This window comes from Perca fluviatilis, chromosome 12 (assembly GCF_010015445.1).
Source record: "Perca fluviatilis chromosome 12, GENO_Pfluv_1.0, whole genome shotgun sequence".
NCBI lineage: Eukaryota > Metazoa > Chordata > Actinopteri > Perciformes > Percidae > Perca > Perca fluviatilis.
Genome location: NC_053123.1, coordinates 26,347,079 through 26,373,286, shown reverse-complemented (window position 1 = coordinate 26,373,286; position 26,208 = coordinate 26,347,079). Strand labels below are relative to the sequence as shown.

Here is a 26,208-nt window from a genome sequence, read left to right as displayed (position 1 = left end):
CAAAAGGTCTGTGAGGTCAAAGGTGAGACAATAAACTGGGTGTTGGCAATAGAGATCCACGTATGCAGGTGCTTTGACTTCTTTCAATTAACTAGGTTTTGCAGACCGGACCGAATTGCAACGTGGATTTTGGTGCCACTGAAATGCCTGCGCTTCTCTCTGATGATCCAAAATGGACGTTCGAGGCAACCTAAACATCGCCGCATGTCACGCTAGTTAACACCACACTTGGCAGCAGGTAACGTTAGCCTACCGTTAGCTAGCAGCTGGAGTAAACAGTTAAAATGCTGACAGCTGTACGGTGTAAAAGTGTGTCTGTATTTCACTGGAGATGAACGTATAACAGGGCTCCAGACTGCGACCAAATGGTCGCAATTTAAGACCAAAATTTGAGTGTGCGACTGAATTTTACATCCAGTCGCACATGTGCGACCAGTAAATTTGCCCCCCTTTTTTACACGTTAAACGTTGAAATTTCGGTACCTGAGAGCGCGTAAACGCAAGCTTATCTGTCCTCTCTGAAAATTGACAGAGAGCAGAGCTCTGACACAAACACACATACGCAGAGCTGCAGACGATGCAAACTATGTCGGCTCTGCAGTTTTGTTGAAGTCACAGTGAGTCACGGAAATGCCGATAAAGTGGTTTCAAGTGTGGTTACCGTGTTTCATAACTTCACGCAGACAGCGTTTGCAGCGATATGATATTAATGGCGAGCCGAAAGCGGTCGCGGTGCTGTTGAGGTTACACTTCCTCGGAGACGAGCAGCCAGGCACAGCAGTGGTTTCAATGCCCTGGTGACTGACTGACAGGCTGAGGTATGAAGGCAAGGCAACTTTATTTCTACAGCACCTTTCAGCAACAACGCAATTCAAAGTGCATTACATGAAACATTAAGGAGCAGTTAAAAACGGTCATGATGAAAATAAAATATACAAATACAATAATAAACAAAATATGTATTTTTTTTACTGTCATGACAGCGATGGGGCGGTCACTTTATCTTCTATGTTGCATCTTCAAAAGTGACACTGAATTTGAAACAGCATATTGTAATTTATTTATTAGTAATACAGTGGAAATTAGTAGAAATGTGAATATTTGGTTAGCATGTTGATTTACGGTGTGTGCCCCTAAAATTTTCAGTTGGGGCCACTGTGCTCCTAGTGAAAAAAGTTAGTCTGGAGCCCTGTATAACAGCGCGCAGCGGGGGAGTGGGGGTGGTTTGATTGGCGTGTGTCTGTCACAGTATGTAGAGTGACAATGAAACGCCAGAGCTGGAAGACCCCCCCCCGCTGCATGTTCCCGGGCAGCAACAGAGAGAGAGAGTGGTGTATAGGACAAGGACCATGTGCCGCCGTTGTAGGCACGGTGTCTGTCCCCCGGCTCAGATCGGTTAAATCAAAGGTAAACGAAAGATGCGCTATACTTAACAACCTAATTGGAATTAAAACTACTGCAATAGAACAAAATAGGAAAATTAGATGTGGACTATTAAATATTAGATCTCTGTCTTCTAAAGCAGTACTGGTAAACGAGTTGATATCAGACAATAAAATTGATTTATTTTGTCTTACTGAAACCTGGCTGGGCCATGAAGACTATGTTAGTCTAAATGAAGCCACTCCTCCCAGCCATATTAATACTCAAATTCCTAGAGGCTCAGGCCGAGGAGGGGGAGTTGCAGCCATCTTTGATGCAAGCCTGCTAATTACTCCTAAACCTAAATTACATTATAACTCATTTGAAAGTCTTGTTCTTAATCTTCAACATCCAAAATGGAAAACATTACAGCCAATTATATTCATTGTTATTTACAGGGCTCCAGGTCCGTATTCTGAATTTTTATCTGAATTCTCAGAGTTTTTATCATGTTTAGTCCTTAAATCAGACCAAGTACTTCTTGTAGGTGATTTTAATATCCATGTGGACGTTGACAATGACAGCCTGAGTACTGCTTTCAACTCATTACTGGATTCAATCGGTTTCAGTCAGAGTGTGCACAAGGCGACGCACTGTTTTAACCACACCCTCGACCTTGTGCTGGCATATGGTATTGAAATTGAGGATTTAATAATATTTTCGCAGAATTCGGTATTATCAGATCATTCTTTAATCACTTTCGAATTCTTACTACCTGATTATATTAAATTAGATAAAAGCTCCTACACCAGATGCTTATCTGACAGTGCTATAGCTAAATTTAAAGAAGATATTCCAACAGCATTCGACTCTATGTCATGCCTTAACATAACAGAGGACCTGTATGTTAACCTCAGTCCCTCTCAAATTGATGCATTTGTAGACGGTGTTACGACATGCCTACGGACGACCTTAGACTCCGTCGCTCCCCTGAAAAAGAAGATGATGAAGCAAAGGAAACTAGCACCTTGGTATAACTCCCAAACTCGCAAATTAAAACAAATCTCGCGAAACCTCGAATGTAAGTGGCGTTCCACCAAGGTGGAAGAATCTCGTTTGGATTGGCAAGAAAGTCTCAAAACCTATAGGAAGGCCCTAAGAAAGGCCAGATCAGACTATTACTCATCACTAATAGAAGAAAACAAGAACAACCCAAGGTTTCTTTTCAGCACTGTCGCCAGGCTGACAGATAGCCACAGCTCTACTGAGCCATCTATTCCTCTAGCTCTGAGTAGTGATGACTTCATGAGCTTCTTCAATGATAAAATTACAACAATTAGAGATAAAATTCATCACCTTTTACACTCAACTTCTAACGGTTCACCTTTAAACGCAAGGTCGTTAGAAATAAAGACTAGTCTCGACATATACTTAGACTGCTTTTATCCTATAGATCTTCAACAATTATTGTTAAAGATATCCTCAGCTAAGCCATCTACCTGTCTCTTGGACCCCATCCAACGAGACTACTCAAAGAAGCATTACCTGTGGTTAACACCTCATTACTAGATATGATCAATATGTCTCTATTAACAGGTTATGTACCACAGTCATTTAAAGTAGCTGTGATAAAACCTCTTTTGAAAAAACCCACCCTGGATCCTGAGGTCTTAGCAAACTATAGACCTATATCTAACCTTCCTTTTCTATCCAAGATCCTTGAGAAGGTGGTTGCTAATCAGTTATGTGATTTTCTACATAGCAACAGTTTATTTGATGACTTTCAATCAGGATTTAGAAAGAATCATAGCACAGAGACGGCACTGGTGAAAATTACTAACGACCTTTTAACTGCTGCAGACAAAGGTCTTGTCTCCATTCTTGTTTTACTAGATCTTAGTGCTGCATTTGACACAATTGACCATTCAATCCTGTTACAGAGATTGGAACACTTGGTTGGCATTAAAGGAATTGCTCTGAGTTGGTTTAGGTCCTATTTCTCTGATCGATCTCAATTTGTGAATGTTAATGATAAATCCTCCAAGTGCACGCTAAAGTTAGCCATGGGGTTCCTCAAGGCTCAGTGCTTGGACCAATTCTATTCTCCTTATATATGCTTCCTCTAGGCAATATTATTAGAAAACACTCAATTAACTTTCACTGTTATGCGGATGACACCCAATTATACTTGTCAATCAAACCAGACGAAACCAGTCAGCTAGCAAAATTTCAAGAGTGCATTAAGGATATAAAATCCTGGATGACCTATAATTTTCTGATGTTAAACCCTAACAAAACTGAAGTTATTGTGCTGGGCCCTAAACACCTCCGAACTTCATTATCTAAAGATATAGCTACTCTGGATGGTGTTGCCCTGGCCTCCAGCACCACTGTCAGAAATCTAGGAGTTATTTTTGATCAGGATATATCCTTTAACGCCAATCTAAAACAAACCTCAAGAACAGCCTTTTCCATCTTCGTAACATTGCCAAAATTAGGAATATCCTGTCTCAAAACGACGCTGAAAAACTAGTCCATGCATTTGTTACTTCCAGGCTGGACTATTGTAATTCCCTACTGTCAGGTTGCTCAAATAAGTCCCTTAAGACTCTCCAGCTGATCCAGAATGCTGCCAGCGTGTTCTCACAAGAACTAAGAAAAGAGATCATATTTCTCCTGTATTAGCTTCTCTGCATTGGCTTCCTGTTGAATCCAGGATTGAGTTTAAAGTCCTTCTCTTGACCTACAAAGCTCTAAATGGTCTAGCACCATCATATCTAGAAGAGCTCCTAATACCCTATTGTCCCACTAGAGCACTGCGCTCCCAGAATGCAGAGTTACTGGTGGTACCTAGAGTCTCTAAAAGTAGAATGGGAGCCAGAGCCTTCAGTTATCAGGCTCCTCTCCTATGGAACCAGCTCCCGATCTGGGTTCGGGGGGCAGAAACTGTCACCTCATTCAAGAATGAACTTAAAACTCTCCTATTTGATAAAGCTTATAGTTAGGGAGTGAGGAGTTGCAGTGTTCACCTAACTGGCCCAACTGCTTCTCTTCATAATTGTTAGATTAATAATACATAACAAAGTAGAGGGAGGCCAGCCGAGCGAAGCCAGATTCGGCAGGGGGAGAGTTCTAAGCCCGAAAAAGCTACCTCTCCTTATGACCTGTCTCTCTTAGTTACCTGTTATAGTTACGCTGTTATAGTCCTAGACTGCCGGGGGACTTCCTTCCTTTGACACACTGAGCTGCTCTCTCCTCTCCCTTTCTATTACTGTTACTATTACTGTTACTATTACTATTACTATTTGTGTGCAGCCCATCCCAGAAATGCTTGTTACTAATCCTAGCTTCTGGGGAGTTTACTCCCCGGAGTCCTTATGCTTTTTTTTTCCCCCAGCGTATTTCCTTGGAGAACGTTGGCACCAAGACCCTGGTTGCAGCTGTCGCCGTGGTCCTGCTGCACTCCCTGCTGAGCTCAGCGATGCCCTGCAATGTCATGCTGCGTCCTGCTGAACCCTGCAGCTTCCCGCTACATCCAGTCACTGTTCCATTATTAATGTGACTACTATCGCCACTGTTCATCACACCCCACCAGTTCCGTCAGAACGCCTACCAAGAGCCTGGGTCTGTCCGAGGTTTCTTCCCAAGAGGGAGTTTTTCCTCGCCACTGTCGCACTGCTTGCTCTTGAGGGAATTACTGGAATTGTTGGAATTGTTGGGGCTTTGTAAATTATAGAGTGTGGTCTAGACCTACTCTATCTGTAAAGTGTCTCGAGATAACTTATGTTATGATTTGATACTATAAATAAAATTGAATTGAATTGAATTGAATTGAATTGAAAATTGAATTGAATTGATGTGAAAGGAGAAGTGTCGAACATGCTGACACACATTCGACGGAAAGTAAATATGACATTGGTTTACTCCATAGGGTGCCTTTAGGTCACTATCGTCCAATCCAAATGAAAATCAGTGAAACATAATGATTGCTCTTTATTTATACAACAGTGATGTTTTGGGTTTCTTACCACAACAGAGGCTGTAATGTGGCCGTGTAACATGTCGATCATCTCCATTGCCGCCTTCACGCTCCAGCCGGGGCTGTAGGGCAGCACGTCTCCATCTTTGTTCACACTCGGAGACTTGAAGCCAGCGACCTTGACCTTGAGTGCCCGCGATGGAAACCTTAGGAGTTTAGCCGGCATCTGACGCAGCCTGACAGGAAGTGACAGAACATCAGATTCTTTCATTCTCAAGCTCCCGAGTGAATTTATGGGAAAACAAATACCTCTAATAAGTTCTCCAATAATCACTTTTATGTCACTTGTAGGTCTGTGTACTGACATGTGGACTTTTAGTCTTGTTAAGTGTATATAAAATAATTAAATATGGATATTTAAATAAAACTGTACTCCTGCACTGTGTGAAGTTCATACTTGCTGGTGGGCAGAGTGTCGTCAGAGCCAAAGTCGACGTGCTGGACCAGGAGCATGAGGGGCTCAATGCTGGCGAACTTGCTCAGCTTGGCCCGGTAGTACTTCCCATCACTGTACTCTGCCAAACAGGGACTGCCTGGAAACCACAAGCATAAAATCAGGTCTGTCCAAGTTACTGAAGTCTGCACAGAAATGTCTGCGACTCCAGTGATTGTCTGCTGTGGTCTAGTAAAAGCAACAAGACAAAACCTCAGAGTTACTCTTTACAACAGAAACATTTCAGTATGTGACCATGCACATCAGTGCGTGACCTAGTATTATAGGTGTACACAAAAAAAAAAAAAGGTATTTGAGACAGCCCTAATGCTGATATTATGGTAACTACCATAATTCCTCAAATAAAAAGGACCCAAATTGCTTTGTCGCCTTTCTGGCTGTTGTTGTATATGGTGATATTTTTGCAAATGTTTCTTAAAAAATGAATCATCTCTGTCCACTGGAACGCTATGGCTTTTCATTTAAAACAGTTATACTTATCAAACAGATGGAATTAGAAATAAAGGCCTGCCTCTAACAAAAGCCTGCTTCAAATCAAAGTCTGGTACCTTCTGCTGTTAAGGTAAATAAAGGCCCTGGTTTTTATTTGAGGAATTACGGTAAGCCTTAAATATTTTTTGAACAGCTCCATCCATGCCTGGAAACACAGGCAGTGAACACAGTGAAATGTTACCATGACAGAAGTTGGTGAGTTGTTGCAGACCGTGGCGGTTTGAATTGATTCTGGCCAGAGCCTCCTCCAGAGTCTCTCCATCCACCTCCACGTCAGCTTCCCCCTCCAAAGGCCACAGGAACAGCTGCAGGACAGACAGTTTAAACTTCAGTTTAGCTTAATTTATGAAGAGTTAATAACTGACTATAGACAGTCAACAATAATAAAAAATACTTTTTAGTTGCAGTTGTAGAGCAATGTGCAATTTGTTGTCAGCTGATCAAAGTGATCTGATTTTGACAAAACTATTAAATTCTAGTGTCCAAAATTACCCTGGACGGCTCAAAAGGAACTACAGTTACAATGTTATACAAGATGGCACAATGTAGTTGGACCTATCAATCATGTTTAAGTGATTCTTACAATACACATCTATCCTTTACTCAACTGACTCAGTTTTATCACCTAAAATTATTTTAACAGTAGCCTCCTGTCATCAGTAAAAACTTGTTTGTTCATTGGTACTACTGTAAGTACATAACATTTTTAAATAGATAATGTTATCTCTGTTGTTAGTAGTTACCTCGTTGGGGGTCAACAGGTGCTTGACCCTGACTTGAAACTGCTCTCCCTCCTGTGGTAGATTTGGGTAGATAAAGGGCCCCAGCATCTGCTCCTCTGGGTCCTCTAGACCCTGGAGACATAGCATCTGCATTAAAATCACTCACCCTGCAGCGTTGTGCATGTCTGGTAAAGACAAGGATCACAACATGAGACTTTGTGAATCATCTGACTTTTATGGTTTACTTCACTGGTTTATTCATGCTGCTTAAATCTTCTTTTAGCTAAAGTGACGCCCCAAAGGGCGACAAGAGGCAACTGTTATTAGACTTAATCAATCAATAAAAACTGCACATAGCTTGCTCATTTTTACCTACCAGTCTGATGTTTCATAAAATATAATAATTCGCAATCACTGCTGGTTAGAACACAGCTTCATAAAGTGATTTTTGGCCATTTAGACGCAGGAGGACTCCAAAACAAAAAAAAGCCCAGTAACCTCCAAGTGGTTACTGCCAACTTGTTGAAAACTCTTGCCTTCTTAGACATGCAGCAGACACAGAGCAAGATGAACATCTCATGTATTTGAGTTACTGTCCACCTAATGAACAGATCATTTCTGCTTTTAGCTTGCAAGATAAATCTGTCTTAAGCTGCTAGATGTTCCACTTCCTTCACCGCTAAATTGCTTTGCCCAACTAAATCATTTAATTTGGGTAAACACAAGTATATGGGATGCACGACACCACCACTTTAGGATTCATGTTGATCATCAGATTTAAATGATCGCTGTAGACATGGTTATTGTAAGTTAAATTGAGTTGTCTCGGTTTCTTTTTCCGATCTTTATATTGTAACTACAATACCTCAGTGTTGATGTCCCAATCATCCAGGAGGAGGGCAGGAGACATCTCTGCATGTTCCTGCAGAGAAATACATATATTCTTGAGTGAATTGTGGGCAAGCACTGCTTTATCTCGGGAAACAGAAAGCAACCGAAACAGACAGACATACCTGTGTCGAGACAGTCCGGTCAATGGAGGCATGTTCGTGGTGACACAGGATCCTGCTGAGGCTCAGCCTGTCCAGGAAGAGCATAACTTTGAGGGGTCCCCTTGGGTCAGTCGGCAGCTCCTACCACGAACACACAGACACACACAGTCACCAACTACTCTACGTTGACTACCAAAACCACCTTAAGAAGGTATTGAGCGTAATCCTACCATGACTTGCATGTCCACAGAGCGGCCCAGCAACATCTCCCTCAGCAAGGCCACCGCATCCTGCTGCCACTTCCCACCAATCTGAACAGCCAAAGAGGAGATCATTCTAATAATTATTGATTTAAAAATATAAATACAACACAATTTACTAAAAATTTTTGTATACCGACACAAACTCTTACAGGGTTGATGCTGTGCAGCTGGCAGGGCATACAGAGCTGAGGAATGTCATCACACAGCAGCCTGGGGTACACATGGACCACTGGGATGCTCTCCACCAGGCCATAGTCCACATACTGTACCTGGTAACACCCAAACATTTACCAAAAAAGACAAAGCTTTTAATTTGCTTCATGTATATGCAGTTTAGCATATACTGTGTTAGTTAACATCTCTTCATTGTGCCATATTGAGGATAATTATGTCAAGGTTTTTGCAGTTCAAGGTGATTAAAAGTTTATTTTAACATCATCAGGGCTGGGCAACAAATCAATTTTATCAATTAACTCGAACGTGTAGTTAACGTCGATTTGTTTAAATGAAAATCGATTTTCACCTTAACATCCGCCGATGCTTCCCTCTGGGCTCCCGTAGCTCATATATATATAAAAATAAAATAACTAGTTGTTTCATTACTTACTTATCCGTAACCTCCGCCGAAATGACCGGCAGCTCGCGGTGCTCTGTCCCCGGCTGAGAGTCACCTATTCTCAGATAACTGAACCACCAGCTACCGCTGACCTGACGGAGCACCATGCGGGGCACCAGAAGCGGTGTTGAGGAACTCTGTTGCGGCTCAACACATCTAGCTAGCTACTAAATGCCGCTGATACAACCGAGCTGTGACGGAGGTCTGTAGCGGCTTAAACAACTTGCAATCGCCGCTCTGTAGCACGGCGCTCCTCTTCGACGTTTGTTTTTACCGTGAGTTACCATGAAGGAGCTTGCTACAGGTATGCTACATTCATGAGACCATGGGATGTTAATGTACGTTACTCAGCAACAGGTGAAAATAAGGGCAAGGTTGCGCAATAATGTTAAAATGATTTGAACTGTAAGCGAGGAACAAGAAATGAATTACCTGTATGTGTGAAAACAGCTTTATCTCACGCATCCATTTTGTTGTTGTTGAATAATAGCCCCATGTGTGTGTGCGTGTGTATATGAGTCAAAACAAAATAAAGTTAAAACTTGTTTTGAACAATTTATTTGTCTTCTGCAGATTGATTTTAAGTAGGGGGAGTACAATTTTTTTATTTTAAATCTTAAATCAGATTTTTTTTTTTTTTTTTTTTTAAAGATAGGGCTGCCCCCCCATTGCACCTTCAGATTTTCAAAGGGGGGCAGCCCTAGTTATTGAAGTGCCAGGTGTATAAGATAACATTTTAGCCAGACAAACTGTGGCTTGATTGTTACAGGTTGATGAATCTAGTTTAAATGGTCCATGAAAGGTCTCTCCAAAATAACTAGAAAATAACTTTTTGTGTTTGTGTCTTCCTGACCTTAACATGTCCTCCCAGCACCTCCAGCAGCTGTCCTCGATACCACAGCATATCAGGTCCAATGACGGAACAGCCAAGAACTGACTTCCAGGTGTAAGGCTTCTGTTTAGGCAATGTCTTCATACTCTGCTGAATCCTCTCCCGAAGCTGCTCCAGCTGATACTCTGGCTGGCGCGCGCTTACAGCTACACACACACGCATCACACACACACACACACACACACACACACACACACACACACACACACACACACACACACACACACACACACACACACACACACACACTTAAATCCTAGTTTTCATGTGCCTGTGTTTTTTCTCTGAATTAAAACACCAAAGATAATAAAAAGACAGTAACAATAATTTTAGAGCAGATACAGGTCTGTTTGGCACCATCTCAATCAAATATAAAAACACCTTCTAGGAAATACCATACACCTAGTGTTAATTTTGTCACCTATTTTTAATTTAGTCTTGGTCTTATGCCAAATGTCCTTGTTAGTTTTAGTCATATTTAGTCATTCACATATCTTTTTTTGTTAGTCAAGTTTTCGTCGACTAAAAGTCTGGTCATTTTACTCTAGTTTTAGTCAAAAGAGAACTCAATATATCTTAAGTCAAGTTTTAGTCAAAACATTTTAGTCTATTTTTTAAATAAATTATTTCTGAGATTATTTCTGATAACCATTTCAGTCAAATAGTTATATAAAAATAAATTATATAAAGTTATATAAATATCGAGCTTCTTCCTTATTTCACCAGTAAATTCCTGTTAAACGACAAAACAACCACTGAATAGGAAAATGGTATTTTACAATAACATTGAACGCAGCATGAGGCTGGCGAGGCAAGTTTGAAGTGAACGCAACATATGTGTTGTTTTTCAGACGACAGCTGCAGACTGTCGTATGTCCCCCTGTTGGAATCCTCTCCAGTGAAATACAGACAAACTGTTACACCGTTTAGCTGTCAGCATTTTAACCATGTGTTTACTTAAGCTGCTAGCTAACGGTAGGCTAACGTTACCTGCTGCCAAGTGTAGCTAGTGTTAACTAGCTAACAGTAGGCTAACATTACCTGCTGTCAAGTATAGTATTAAAGGTCCAATATGTAATATTTGTACTGTAATAAATCCAAAAATGACACCAATGCCTCATCAGATATTAAGGAAACATGTTAAACTGAAATACTATCTTTTCTGACAACAATGCTAATTTCAGTATTTTTTCTTTTTGAAATTCACATTCCGTGACGGAATTTATGAACGAACAGGATCAACGGAGATAGATTCTACCCGACCTAAAAAAAAGAAAACAGCATGTTTCTAACAGTTGCGTGACCAGAGACGTAACAACCCCCTGGTAAATATTGGAGATGTATTTGAAAGATGGAGACAGCTTAGATCCCAAAAGGACGCAGAGTTGGCTTATTTCCTCCTGAACAGGTAAGCATAGCTTCAGGCTAATTTATCACAGCCACTAGGGACGGGCATTTTATGTTATTTCAACATTTGTGTTCTCACATTGAATTATATAGCTAGAGTACCCGAGTTGGTTACTCGCAAAAACAATTGAGACATAGCCAGTAAAGTGATCCCGACTGGTCCTGGCTAACGCTGCCATGCTAACCCTGCTACCTGTTAACGTTACCGGAGAACCAGGCAAGCAGCCCACAGCTATTTACAGCGTGTAGCCTCGTCAGCGGCTGGAGCCGACAACGGTGAGTTATTTTAAGCCACTAGAGGAGGGCTGTAAATCGGGAAGAGAGGACTGTGAGTTTGCAGTGTGTTTAGCGATTTTTGCCGTAATTCTAAGCCAATGAAGTGTGTTCCGTCGGCAAGGTAGCTAGTGGTATTTTTAGCGTTTTGTATTGTAATTCTAAGCCGAGGAAGTGTGCCTGATTGGCGTGTGGCGAGGACGGTGAGGCTGTTGTGTTTTTAGCGGTTCATACTGTAATTTTAAGCCGAAAAAGTGTGTCTGTCAGTTGGTTACAGAGCTCCGCGTGAGCACGGGCTTTTATAACTGTCAATATAGCCAGCATCTACCGTTAGCTACTCCGCTGTGCTGTGGAGTAATGTCTGGCTATGTGAGACTAGCATCTAACGTTAGCTACTCTGCTGTGCTGTGGAGTAATGTCTGGCTATGTGAGACTAGCATCTAACGTTAGCTACTCTGCTGTGCTGTGGAGTAATGTCTGGCTATGTGAGACTAGCATCTAACGTTAGCTACTCTGCTGTGCTGTGGAGTAATGTCTGGCTATGTGAGACTAGCATCTAACGTTAGCTACTCTGCTGTGCTGTGGAGTAATGTCTGGCTATGGGCGTGACACTTAGCATCTAACGCTACTCTGCTGTGCTGTGGAGTAATGTCTGGCTATGTGAGAAAAGCGTCTAGCAACATTGTTGTGAATGCTGCGGTCTCAGCCTGGCAACCCCCGTGAACTTCGAGTCTGGGCAGGAGGGGGCGGGGGAAACGACTCTCCAGTATTTTGAATTGGTAGTGCAGTAACTATTTTAACCGCTAGCTGCCAGTATTACATACAATATTACATATTGCACCTTTAACTAGAGATTTTATCTTAGTTTTTATTTTATGCTAAACATTTTAGTCTTGTCTTTTATCGTCAACAATAATGCATGTTAATATAGTCTTAGTCCTAGTTTCTGGACATTGGCGCAGTTTCGTCTTAGTCATGGAAAAGAAGGTCGATGACGAACATATTTAGTCTCGTCTGACAAAATTAACACTGCATACACCTCAACCTGTTGTTGCTTTTGGTTTACACATACAGTACTATACATAATGTTACATACTTTTTGTTACATCTGCTGTGTAAAGGGCAATTATTAATCATCCTATGGACAGGTTATGTTTTGAGTCAAGTATGTACTATTAAAAAAAAAAAAAAAAAAAAAAGGTCATCTCAGTGACGATGTGCACCTGCATTCTGTGTTCTGGTGTAAATGAGACCGTCCTCTCCAATGGCAGTAACAGTTATCTGGATGTGACTGAGGCATGGAAGCTCTGGGGGTTGGTACAACTGAGTCTGCACCTGTACACAAACACACACACACACACACACACACACACACACACACACACACACACACACACACACACACACACACACACACACACACACACACACACACACACACAAAGTTTAGTCTCTTTCATCAACAAGGCAATTCAAAGTGCTTATATACACAACATGGTATCATGACTTTGCTGTGGAGTAATGTCTGGCTATGTGAGACTAGCATCTAACGTTAGCTACTCTGCTGTGCTGTGGAGTAATGTCTGGCTATGTGAGAAAAGCGTCTAGCAACATTGTTGTGAATGCTGCGGTCTCAGCCTGGCAACCCCCGTGAACTTCGAGTCTGGGCAGGAGGGGGCGGGGGAAACGACTCTCCAGTATTTTGAATTGGTAGTGCAGTAACTATTTTAACCGCTAGCTGCCAGTATTACATACAATATTACATATACACACACAAAGTTTAGTCTCTTTCATCAACAAGGCAATTCAAAGTGCTTATATACACAACATGGCATCATGACTTTGCGTAAACATACACGCCACTTTCCTAAAGCCACATGGCGTGTTATCTGTATGCATTTTGAGCTATCCACGTTTGTCTACTATGTATACAGCGTATGTAAACATACACACCACGTGGCGTTGCCACAAAATGTGACGTACTATCGCGAGATCAGTCTGTTATATAAGACATAAAAGGCATTAGGACACGGAAATATAAAAGGACACACATAAACCAAATACAAATAAGAAATAACAGAACAGAGTAAGACAGTATAGCTACATAGTTACAGTGCAAAATACTTAAAGAGATACTTCACCGATTAGCATTAAGCTTTTAGCAAGTGGAAGAGAAATTTACTTGCCCCACTGGACAAGTTAAAACTCAAACAAAATAAAATGCCATGTTACGTCACATTATGTGCCACTCATTACTTCTATGTTACTGATTTGAAACGATAATTTTTTTTTTCCCGCAATCCAGGGCAGCGGACCGCTAACGTTAGACCCATAGACAATATATAAGAAGGTTAGACCCAGCAAGCTGTTCATCTCATTCTCTGTAAGCGATGCAGCATGAAAGCACGGCAAACAGCCAGTCTTAGTTAGCCAGCGTTAGCTTGCTAACTCCACCTTAACGTTACCTCCTCGCCACATCGTTGACAGAAAACGAGAGACCCGGTGCTAATACGGCACCGGTGCCTTAACGACTTATCTACCGGACCAAATTGCAAAGTGGATTTAGGTGCCACTGAAATGCCTGCGCTTCTCTCTGATGCTCCGAAAACGGACATTAGAGGCAGCCTAAACATCGCCGCATGTCACGCTAGTAAACACTACACTTGGCAGCAGGTAACGTTAGCTAGCAGCTGGATGTTAAAATGCTGACAGCTAAACGGTGTAAAAGTTTGTCTGCATTTCACTGTAGTAGAGGAATGTATGACCGTGTGCAGGTGCTGTTGTCGGAAAAACAGATGTTGCGTTCACTTGAAATTCGCCTCGCCAGCCTCGTGCTGTGTATATATATATATATATATATATATATATATATATATATATATATATATATATATATATATATATATATATATATATATATATATATATATATATATATACACACACACACACACACACACATATTAAATATCAGGTAATAATCAACTGTAAAGTAGCTACACCTTTTAAAGTATTCCTTCGGTAAATCAGCCTCTGCCGGGTAGAAATTAGTGAAATTCTATTTAAAAAAAAACAACATTTAGTGACAAAATCCATTGTTATGTCTACAAAATTATTTTAGATATAGTATAACTTCAAGTTTAAGTCACCACTACCTCTGGTCATTCAGTGTTTCCTCTATGTTGATTTGACCGTGGCGGCCCCCCACGGCAACATTTCTGCCCCCCCACGGTATCAGAAACTAGGGCTGTGTTGTTAAAGTGCATGTCGGAGAATAGAGCGAACACACAAGGATTACTAGCCAGTTGAGATGGTGTGTGTACGTCCTTGAGAACTATAAGTGGTATAACTTATGTTGTCAGTTCATTTCAGCCTGGTCTGGTAAAAAAACGCCCACGTTTGTATTTTAGGTGCATTATTTACATGCTGAAGTAGTGACACTGCATTGAGATAATGTAATTAATAGAGGGTTTATTGTTATTTGCTACAGAATGCTTAGCCTATATGTCAAGATCAAAGTTGGCCTATATAGTAACTCCAAAAATACAGTTCAATCACAACAGAAAATATGCCTCATTGTGTGTGTGAATAGAGGTGAATAAATATATTGGTTTGTGTTGCAGCGAAGTCAGGACCGTTTCATGGGGCCCCCCCCCCCATGAAACGGTCCTGACACTTCGCTCGGGGGGGGCGGATCTGCCCCCACTGCTAAAAAAAATCCTCAGAATATAAACTAAGAATCTCAAAGTAATAAGAAAATGTAAAATATTGACTTAGAATCTCAATATATTGGCTTAGTATCTCAATATATTGGCTTAGTAACTCAGAATATTGACTAAGAATCTCAATATATTAACTTCTGCACACCGGCGTGCAAAGTGTTACTTTATATTATGGAGTCTGGAAATCCTTTTTTCTTGTTGAAAGGGAAATCTTTTTCTCTCGTTTGTTTGTACTGTTTCAACTGAATTTTATTAACGTTGATAGAGTTTGGATGCTTTCAACGGTTTGTTCGAATTCTGCATAAGCAAAACACAATTATTTTTATAAAATGATAAATCTTTACCCGGAGAAGTGACTTTTGTGCATGGACAAGTGAAACGTAAATGTACTTGTCCAAAGGACAAGTGCCTCAAAAAGTTAATGTCAAGCCCTGTTTTTTAGCCCTGACCTCCAGTCAGCCAGAACAGAGGGTCCGACCGGCTCTCCTCCGAGCTACAGAGCTACCAGCTCAGTGGGCAGGGATCAGGGTTAGTGGTTTAGAAAGGTAGGTGGGTTAAACAACCAAACCAAATAACCAAATACAGACCGATCCCCAAACAGACCCCAACCGGTCGTGGCCGATGGCCGTCCACCAAGAGTCAGATTCTGTCAGGTTTCTGCCTGTTAAAAAGCAGGTTTTCCTCACCGCTGTTGCGCCAAATGCATGCTTTTGGAGGGAAATGTTGGGTCTCTGTAAGATATAGAGTGTGGTCTAGACCTACTCTGTATGTATAGTATCCTGAGATAACTTCTGTTATGATTTGACACTATGAATAAAATTAACTTGACTTAATCAATTATTTTAAAATCATCTGATGAATGCACTTCCACAAAGCTGAAAACAGATCTGTTTTTCTAAGCTGTATATTTTTACAATATAATTTAGTTTTCATCCCTCAAAAGTAAAAAAAAAAAATAAATTAGAAAAGGTCTTACAGAGTGGAATTGCCACGGTATATGACATCACAGCATTCTATGACACATCAAAAGAACTAGATGGCCAATCAGATGTGAGTTCATGATGACGTCATGAGTGAGGTCACGAAACGTCCCCGGAGGAGTTTATAAGTAGAACCCATGTCGAGTCTTTAAGTTCAGCTGGACAGCTCTGAAGCTCGGAGCTGAGGCGGTCGGAGCTTCTGCTCCAGGCTGCTGGAGGCCAGCGGCTTCGGCAGAGACCGGGCGCTGCGAAAGCAGTTGGTCTAGGAGGCCTCCCTGTCTGAAGCCGCTGACCTCCAGTCAGCCAGAACAGAGGGTCCGACCGGCTCTCCTCCGAGCTACAGAGCTACCAGCTCAGTGGGCAGGGATCAGGGATCAGGGTTAGTGGTTTAGATAGGTAGGTGGGTTAAACAACCAAACCAAATAACCAAATACAGACCGATCCCCAAACAGACCCCAACCGGTCGTGGCCGATGGCCATCCACCGAGAGTCAGATTCTTGTCCTTCTGACATTACACAATAATAAAAGTCATAATTTTTTAAAACTAAAAAATGTTGATACATTTTTACTTCTTCCAACCATATGTTAAATAAAGAGTCAATGTGGATTTACATATTGCAATAATATCATAATCCTACAATGAATCATTGTGAAAACTAAACTTTACTACTTTGGCCAGGTCATCATCAAAAAAGCAAATTAGTACATTCAAGATTTTGTCCATGTTGATATTAGCTGCTTTATTTACATTTATTAAAAACGTTGCATTGTTTAGCTTTTCATATAGCTAGACGTCTAAACTCTGGGACAAGGCCGTTATGTTTAAATACCTGCCATGCTGAGTCCAAACAGACAGCTTTGTCAAGGCAGTTTGGGCTTCAGATAGCTTTTACAAATCATGTTCCGCTATGAACGTGCACACACTTTCTCAACTAAAGCTTCCTGTATCTACATGCTCCATTTTTTTTAGCCGTGTTACCACGGAGACCACACCGGCACAGCACTCTCACATTTCGGCAAAGACCCGCCCTACTTTGCATCTGATTGGCTAGAACTCGTTTCATTGGTAGGTGGAAGTTCGATGATTCGTTAAATCCAGCGCATCAAAACAAATCCCATGTGGACTTTTTAATTTATTTATTCTTCTAAATAGTCATACGCCAGAAATCGGGCACCAGGCCCGAGTACTTGACCCCCCCTTAAACATTTTGTCATAGAATCTACATGATTCACGTAGGTCAACTATTTTGGTTTCAAAACAGCAAATTTTGCCGAAAGGTGAGTAATTTTCATGTCTGACTGTTGATGGGTGATTTAGCAAATACAGCCACTTTAGGTTGTAGGTTTTTAGGCAAAATTAAAACTCTTTAAACTGATTTGATCTTAATATCTTCTTCACACTGTCTGGAAACAACTAATAGTGGCTAAGACCATACTATTTGAGAATATACAGATGTTTGTTGGTTTCTCCAAATACCTGAGGAAAAATGTCATTAGCACCACATAATAAAATTAACCGTTTTAGTTGAAAAGGAACATACAGAAATTGTGGCCAAGGTATTGTATATATACAATTTCACATGATGTTTTTATGAAATCTTGTGTTTTACTGTAGTTTTTTTTTTTTTTTTACTATTTGTCTTAGTCATTGTCACATGTAACCCTTATGTTGTATTGCCTTTTCCTTCCGGGTCAAAATTGAAAATTCACTTTGTTTTAGTCGCTTTTTGCGATGCTTTTGTAAAAAAATTTTTTTAAAAGGTTTTTGTCAAAAAACTTTCAAAGCTTTCTTTATTCATGGACAATAAACCGAATTTATATGACATTATACCTATTTTTTTAGGTAAAAAAGCAGAAATTATTAATTATTTTGACTAACAGTTAAGATCAGAGGATGTTGAGTGGATCACAGACTGGTGTATGTTAAAGTTTAGTCAGGATACTGTTTTAAAACCATTTAAATTTTTTTTTTTTTAAATAATATAAAATTTAATATAACAAACCAAAATTCAATGAAAGTTATCATTAATTGCATATAACGTTGTATGGAACCCATAAAGACCATGCATCCATGATAATTTTCTGCAATTTGGTTGAAACCCATATTTAATATAAAAAACTTTTTCAAAAGGGTCAAATTTGACCCGAGGACAACACAAGGGTTAAAAAGTCCATATACCTTGAGGATACTCAGAAACATGTAGCTATTTACCACTTAAAAAAAATGTATGTTGGAACGTGAGGACGCTGACGTGAATATCGCCACTTCACCATCCGCGAAATTGATAATTTGTTGTGTTTTCTAGTAAATTAAGTACCCCAAGTTTGAGATTATGTGTTGGTCATTCTCAACACCTTTCTATCCCTTGCTGTGACTTATCAATTCTGGACTCTGTGCTGCTGCCAGCCTGTGTAGCGTAGCTACGTACTCACCGTCGATCAACTGTTAGCTTCAGCTGGCTAACGTTAGCTGTCAACCTCCCGACTAACTGTTATTACCGCAAGCTTATGATCTAGCGAGGATTCTCCCTTCTGACCACAGTGGACTTCAGTGGACTCTCCATCCAAACTCCCAACTGGACCTTCGTCTGCCACGACTGCAGGACTCTTTCAAGTACATGTAGCCTACTCCCTGTCTCCGCCGATCACCTGGTAGCTTTGAGACACCTGGTCAGCTGTCAGCTTACGCCAGCTAGCTTCTGTTAGCTTACACCGATGGCTCGCCCAGCACATCTGTGTTCGCTGCGTAGAGCTCTTTTTCCCGGCTTTGAAATTACGATTCCTACGCCAAGACGCGCCCTTCAATCACTACTATTGGCCGGCGTCCATGCTTACGCAAGGTAACGTAACCCGATTTCTTTGTTCAGGTCTTGTCTTATCCCCTGACCAAATCGGCTATCCTAACACCCCCCCCTCAAAAAAAAAAAGTATCCGGAAAAATCACACTCTGATGAATAAAATTGAATTGACAATTATTTTAAAGCGCCCACATTATGCTCATTTTCAGGTTCATAATTGTATTTTAAGGTTGTACCAGAATAGGTTTTCATGGTTTAATTTTCAAAAAACACCATATTTTTGTTGTACTGCACAGCTCTCTCTCACTGCTGCAGATCCTCTTTTCACCTGGTTTCTGTTTTAGCTACAGAGTGAGACCTCTTTTCTTCTTCTGTACTATCTTTGATTGCACTCGCATCTGCGCAGTAGCTCAGATGTAGATCATGTCAGCTAGCTAACTCTAGAGACAGTAAAAGAGAGTTTCTCCAACTTTGGTTAGTTACAAGGCTGGATTAGCTGGGAGACTTCTAAATGAGGGCGCACATGTAAGTAGTTCTTTTGGTATATTATGGTATTGTGGGTAGTAGTATTGCTTTGCGCTTGCTATTGAGAACGAGGTAGCATGCTAGCGTTAGCATTAGCGTTAGCATGCTACGAGCTAACAGTTGTGGTTAGACAGCTCGTTTCGGATTGTGACGTCACAAGCCAGCCGATTTTGAACAGCTCACTCGGAGACTGAAGGCAGGACACGTTCAGAAACCGTATCTCACTCAAAACAGCATGGATGGATTTTTTACAAAGTGTGTATGTGTGTGGAAGCACCAGAGACACAATAGAACACCCCAAATCCCAGAACTTTTTCATAATTCATTGATTTTTTTCATAATATGGGCACTTTAAAATGATCTGATGAATGCACTTCTGCAAAGCTAAAAACAGGTTTGTTTTTCTAAGCTGTATATTTTGACAATATAATTTTGTTTTCATCCCTCAAAAGTTAAAAAAAAATAAATTAGAAAAGGTCTTACAGTGGAATTGCCACGGTATATGACATCACAGCATTCTATGACACATCAAAAGAACTAATGGCCAATCAGATGTGAGTTCATGATGACATCATGAGTGAGGACCAACACGGCGTCCCGGAGGAGTTTATAAGTAGAACCCATGTCGTCAGTCTTTAAGTTCAGCTGGACCAGCTCGTCGGAGCTGAGGCGGTCGGAGCTTCTGCTCCAGGCTGCGGAGGCCGGCTTCGGCAGGCCGGCGCGGCTCGAAGCAGTTGGTCCAGGAGGCCTCCCTGTCTGAAGCCGCTGACCTCCAGTCAGCCAGAACAGAGGGTCCGACCGGCTCTCCTCCGAGCTACAGAGCTACCAGCTCAGTGGGCAGGGATCAGGGATCAGGGTTAGTGGTTTAGATAGGTAGGTGGGTTAAACAACCAAACCAAACAAAACAAATACGACCGATCCCCAAACAAGACCCCTAACCGGTCGTGGCCGATGGCCGGTCCACCGAGAGTCAGATTCTGTCAGGTTTCTGCCTGTTAAAAAGCAGGTTTTCCTCACCGCAGTTGCGCCAAATGCATGCTTTTGGAGGGAAATGTTGGGTCTCTGTAAGATATAGAGTGTGGTCTAGACCTACTCTGTATGTAAAGTATCCTGAGATAACTTCTGTTATGATTTGACACTATGAATAAAATTAACGACTTAATCAATTATTTTAAAATGATCTGATGAATGCACTTCCACAAAGCTGAAAACAGATCTGTTTTTCTAAGCTGTATATTTTTACAATATAATTTAGTTTTCATCCCTCAAAAGTTAAAAAAAAAATAAATTAGAAAAGGTCTTACAGAGTGGAATTGCCACGGTATATGACATCACAGCATTCTATGACACATCAAAAGAACTAGATGGCCAATCAGATGTGAGTTCATGATGACATCATGAGTGAGGTCACGAAACGTCCCCGGAGGAGTTTATAAGTAGAACCCATGTCGAGTCTTTAAGTTCAGCTGGACAGCTCTGAAGCTCGGAGCTGAGGCGGTCGGAGCTTCTGCTCCAGGCTGCTGGACGGCGCGGCGGCCAGACGGCGCTCGCGAAAGCAGTTGGTCTAGGAGGCCTCCCCTGTCTGAAGCCGCTGACCTCCAGTCAGCCAGAACAGAGGGTCCGACCGGCTCTCCTCCGAGCTACAGAGCTACCAGCTCAGTGGGCAGGGATCAGGGATCAGGGTTAGTGGTTTAGATAGGTAGGTGGGTTAAACAACCAAACCAAATAACCAAATACAGACCGATCCCCAAACAGACCCCAACCGGTCGTGGCCGATGGCCGTCCACCGAGAGTCAGATTCTGTCAGGTTTCTGCCTGTTAAAAAGCAGGTTTTCCTCACCGCAGTTGCGCCAAATGCATGCTTTTGGAGGGAAATGTTGGGTCTCTGTAAGATATAGAGTGTGGTCTAGACCTACTCTGTATGTAAAGTATCCTGAGATAACTTCTGTTATGATTTGACACTATGAATAAAATTAACTTGACTTAATCAATTATTTTAAAATGATCTGATGAATGCACTTCTGCAAAGCTGAAAACAGATTGTTTTTCTAAGCTGTATATCTTTACAATATAATTTAGTTTTCATCCCTCAAAAAAAATGTTTAGGGCTCGACATTAAGGCTTGTCCGCTTGTCCGGGACAAGGACAAGGGAAATGTTTTTGTAGGGCAAGTGGAAGAGAAATTTACTTGTCCCACTGGACAAGTTAAAACTCAAACAAAATAAAATGCCATGTTACGTCACGTTATGTGCCACTCATTACTTCTATGTTAACGATTTGAAACGATAATTTTTTTTTTCCCCAATCCAGGGCAGCGGACCGCTAACGTTAGACCCATAGACAATATATAAGAAGGTTAGACCCAGCACGCTGTTCATCTCATTCTCTGTAAGCAATGCATCATGAAACCCCGCGAACCAGCCAGTCTTAGTTAGCTAAGGTTAGCTTACTCCACCTTAACGTTACCTCCTCGCCACATCGTTGACAGAAAACGAGAGACCCGGTGCTAATACGGCACCGGTGCCTTAACGACTCATCTACCGGACCAAATTGCAAAGCGGATTTAGGTGCCACTGAAATGCCTGCGCTTCTCTCTGATGCTCCGAAAACTGACGTTAGAGGCAACCTAAACATCGCCGCATGTCACACTAGTAAACACTACACTTGGCAGCAGGTAACGTTAGTGTGTACACACACACACACACACCAGGGCTCGACATTAAGGCTTGTCCGCTTGTCCGGGACAAGTGGATTTTTTGTAGGACAAGTGGAAGAGAAATTTACTTGCCCCACTGGACAAGTTAAAACTCAAACAAAACAAAATGCCATGTTAGTTCACGTTATGTGCCACTCATTTCGTCAATGTTACAGAATTGAAACAAATACATATTTTACACCACAATCCGCGGGAGCGGGTTGCGGGCCGCTAACGTTAGACCCAGCCCGCTGTTCAGCGGCATTCTCGAAAGCGAAGCAGCATGAAAGCGCGGCGAGCTAGCCGGTGTTAGCTTGCTAACTCCACCTACGTTACCTCCTCGCCACATTGTTCACAGAAAACAAGCTGAAAACAGAAGTCACTCGTGGCGATAGCAATGTGCTTTGTGTGGATGAAGCATTATATACGTTATTATGTGTCACTCATTCCGTTTATGTTACAGATTTTACTTTACCGATTTGAAACAAATACATTAACTAACGTTAGACCCCGCAGCAGCGGCGGAGAGCGGACCGCTGACGTTAGACCCAGCCCACTGTTCAGCTCCTTCTCTGTAAGCGATACAGCATGAAAGCACCGCGTAACCAACAAGCCAGGCAGCCGGTGTTAGTTAGCTAACGTTAGCATGCTAACTACGCTTTACGTTACCCGTACCCCACGTAATTCACAAGAAAACGAACGAATAAAGCTGTCATAAAGCTTTCGTGGCGATAAAATTGTGCTTTCCGCGGATGAAGCATGAAGTTAATTTGACTCGCCCGCGTGGCTCTCTGCCTGCATACGTTACTAGCTGCTTCCGCTACTTGTTTGTAGTGGATTAAATATCAGGTAATAATCAACTGTAAAGTAGCTACACCTTTTTAAAGGATCCCTTTGGTAAAGTGTAAATAGAAAAAGAAAAAAAAACGTTGACACCAACATTTAGTGGCAAAATCCATTGTTATGTCTACAAAATTATTTTAGATATAATATAAGTTCAAGTCACCACTACCTCTGGTCAAAATATTGAATTAGTATCTCAATATATTGTCTCAGTATCTCAGAATATAAACAAAGAATATCAAAGTAATGAGAAACTATAAAATATTGACTTAATCTCAATATATTGGCTTAGTATCGTAATATATTGACTTAGTAACTCAACATATTGGTTCAGTATCTCAATATATTGACTTAGTAACTCAGAATATTGACTAAGAATCTCAAAGCAATGAGAACATTCAAAATATTGACTTACAATCTCAATATATTGACTCAATATCTCAAAATATCTCAATATATTGACATAGTAACTTAGAATATTGACTAGGAATCTGAAAGTAATGAGAAACTTTAAAATATTCACTTAGAATCTCAATATATTAACTTCTGCACACCGGCGTGCAACATATTACTTTGTATTATGAGTCTGGAGATCCTTTTTTCTTGTTGAAGGGGAAATCTATTGTTGGGACACATTTGTTTCTACTGTTTAAACTGAATTGTATTAATGTTGATAGGGTTTGGATGCTTTCAATGGTTTCTTCAAATTCTGCATTAGCAAAACACAAATTTTTTTTATAAAATGATGAATCTTTACCCGGACAAGTGACTTTTGTTCATGGACAAGTGAAACGTAAATGTACTCAAAAAAGTTAATGTCAAGCCCTGCACACACACACACACACACACACACACACACACACACACACACACACACCTAAAGGATTATTAGGAACACCATACTAATACCGTGTTTGACCCCCTTTCGCCTTCAGAACTGCCTTAATTCTTCATGGCATTGATTCAACAAGGTGCTGGAAGCATTCTTTAGAAATGTTGGCCCATATTGATAGAATAGCATCTTGCAGTTGATGGAGATTTGTGGGATGCACATCCAGGGCACGAAGCTCCCGTTCCACTACATCCCAAAGATGTTCTATTGGGTTGAGATCTGGTGACATGAACTACTACGACTACCATTTGTAGTCATTGTTCCATTATTAATGTGACTATTATCGCCACTGTTCATCACATCCCCAACCGGCTCGTCAGACACCGCCTACCAAGAGCCTGGGTCTGTCCAAGGTTTCTTCCCAAGAGGGAGTTTTTCCTCGCCACTGTCGCACTGCTTGCTCTTGAGGGACTTATTGTAATTGTTGGGGCTTTGTAAATTATAGAGTGTGGTCTAGACCTACTCTATCTGTAAAGTGTCTCAAGATAACCTATGTTATGATTTGATACTATAAATAAAATGTAATTGAATTGACTGTGGGGGCAATTTTAGTACAGTGAACTCATTGTCATATTCAAGAAACCAATTTGAAATGATTTGAGCTTTGTGACATGGTGCATTATCCTGCTGGAAGTAGCCATCAGAGGAGTGGTACATGGTGGTCATAAAGGGATGGACATGGTCAGAAACAATGCTCAGGTAGGCTGTGGCATTTAAACGATGCCCAGTTGGTACTAAGGGGCCTAAAGTGTGCCAAAAAAAACATTCCCCACACCATTACACCACCAGCCTGCACAGAGGTAACAAGGCATGACTGATCCATGTTCTCATTCTGTTTACGCCAAATTCTGACTCTACCATCTGAATGTCTCAACAGAAATCGAGACTCATCAGACCAGACAACATTTTTACAGTCTTCAACTGTCCAATTTTGGTGTGCTCGTGCAAATTGTAGCCTCATTTTCCTATTTTTAGTGGAGATGAGTGGTACCCGGTGGGGTCTTCTGCTCGTGTAGCTCATCCGACTCAAAGTTGTGCGTGTTGTGGCTTCACAAATGCTTTGCTGCATACCTCGGTTGTAACGAGTGGTTATTTGAGTCAAAGTTGATCTTCTATCAGCTGGAATCAGTCGGCTCTGACCTCTAGCATCAATAGGGTTGGGTACCGAAACCCGGTTCCACTACGGTACCGGTTCCTACGCAAACGGTAGAATTCGGACCGGATTATAACGCAAATTTTTCCCTCCGTCGCTCTGGACAGCGGCAGACTCTTTTTTTTCTTTCTCCCTTTTCTGCCAAGTGGCGCACGTGCCCGCTCGCGGTGTGAAGCGTTTGTCCGCGCTATTCTGCGACATGCACTCTACAATCACTGCTGATAGACAGCTTTTTGTACACGCTCTGAAACGGACGTAAAAATATCCCACTATCTCTGTAGTCTACCGTTAGCTAGCTACCGTAAATGTAGGCTACTTTTAAAATGGAATATTTTCCCTCTGGGCTCACCAAAACGGACGTGAAAGCATATTAACCATTCACTGACTGCACGTGATCACTAGTAAACATGTTACACTTGCTTTGCTAGTCTATCGTTCAGGACAAGACCCTGTAGCCTGGTGGTGGGGGAGGCGAGACAGCCTCCCCAAATTGTCTGCCCTTTCAAACTCCTACCTGTGTGTGTACAGACCTCTTGGACACCATCTGAGAGAGTTTTCTCCTGTGCAGGACATGTCATAAGTCAGGAGAGGTGTCGTATCTTGCCAGAGAAGGCAAATATGGACATTTTTCTGCAAAAGAACAGCTAAAGTTTGAAGCTGGTTGGCATACCAACTCAACATTTATTTTGTTGTTACTTGTTAATAGTGTAACTGTTATTTGTTAAATTATTGTAGCTGTGTGTTAGGTGACTTAGGTTTACTTATTACATATTTAAGTACTTTAAAACATTAATATATTGTTAAATTTAAATAATTTTCACTAATAAAAAAAACTCCATAAAAAGCCTTTCTTTTATGTCATTTTTCAGTTTTTCAAGAATCGTTTAGGAATCGGAATCGTTTTAAAAGTACCGGTTCGGTTCGGCATTGGAATCATAAAAATCCAAACGGTCCCCAACCCTAAGCATCAACAAGGCATTTTCACCCACAGGACTGCAGCATACTGGTTGTGGGTGAGAATCCCAGTAACCGAGCAGATCGGGAAATACTCAGACCAGCACCAACAACCATGCCACGCTAAAACTAG

At 41.3% G+C, this 26,208-nt stretch overlaps 1 protein-coding gene across 2 annotated transcripts in view; it reads right to left on the bottom strand.

The window, feature by feature from the left end:
• rnf17 (ring finger protein 17) overlaps positions 1-26,208 on the bottom strand; it is a 59,119-nt gene that overhangs the window by 618 nt on the left and 32,293 nt on the right. For both annotated transcript variants that reach the window (XM_039817850.1, XM_039817851.1), the window contains exons 27-36: positions 12,736-12,847; positions 9,794-9,957; positions 8,474-8,593; positions 8,292-8,372; positions 8,083-8,202; positions 7,935-7,991; positions 7,091-7,201; positions 6,529-6,652; positions 5,799-5,934; positions 5,391-5,577 (exon numbers count right to left, since the gene is read on the bottom strand). In XM_039817850.1, the coding sequence (XP_039673784.1) occupies positions 5,391-5,577; positions 5,799-5,934; positions 6,529-6,652; positions 7,091-7,201; positions 7,935-7,991; positions 8,083-8,202; positions 8,292-8,372; positions 8,474-8,593; positions 9,794-9,957; positions 12,736-12,847 (1,212 nt within the window). The remainder of the gene's footprint in view (positions 1-5,390; positions 5,578-5,798; positions 5,935-6,528; positions 6,653-7,090; positions 7,202-7,934; positions 7,992-8,082; positions 8,203-8,291; positions 8,373-8,473; positions 8,594-9,793; positions 9,958-12,735; positions 12,848-26,208) is intronic.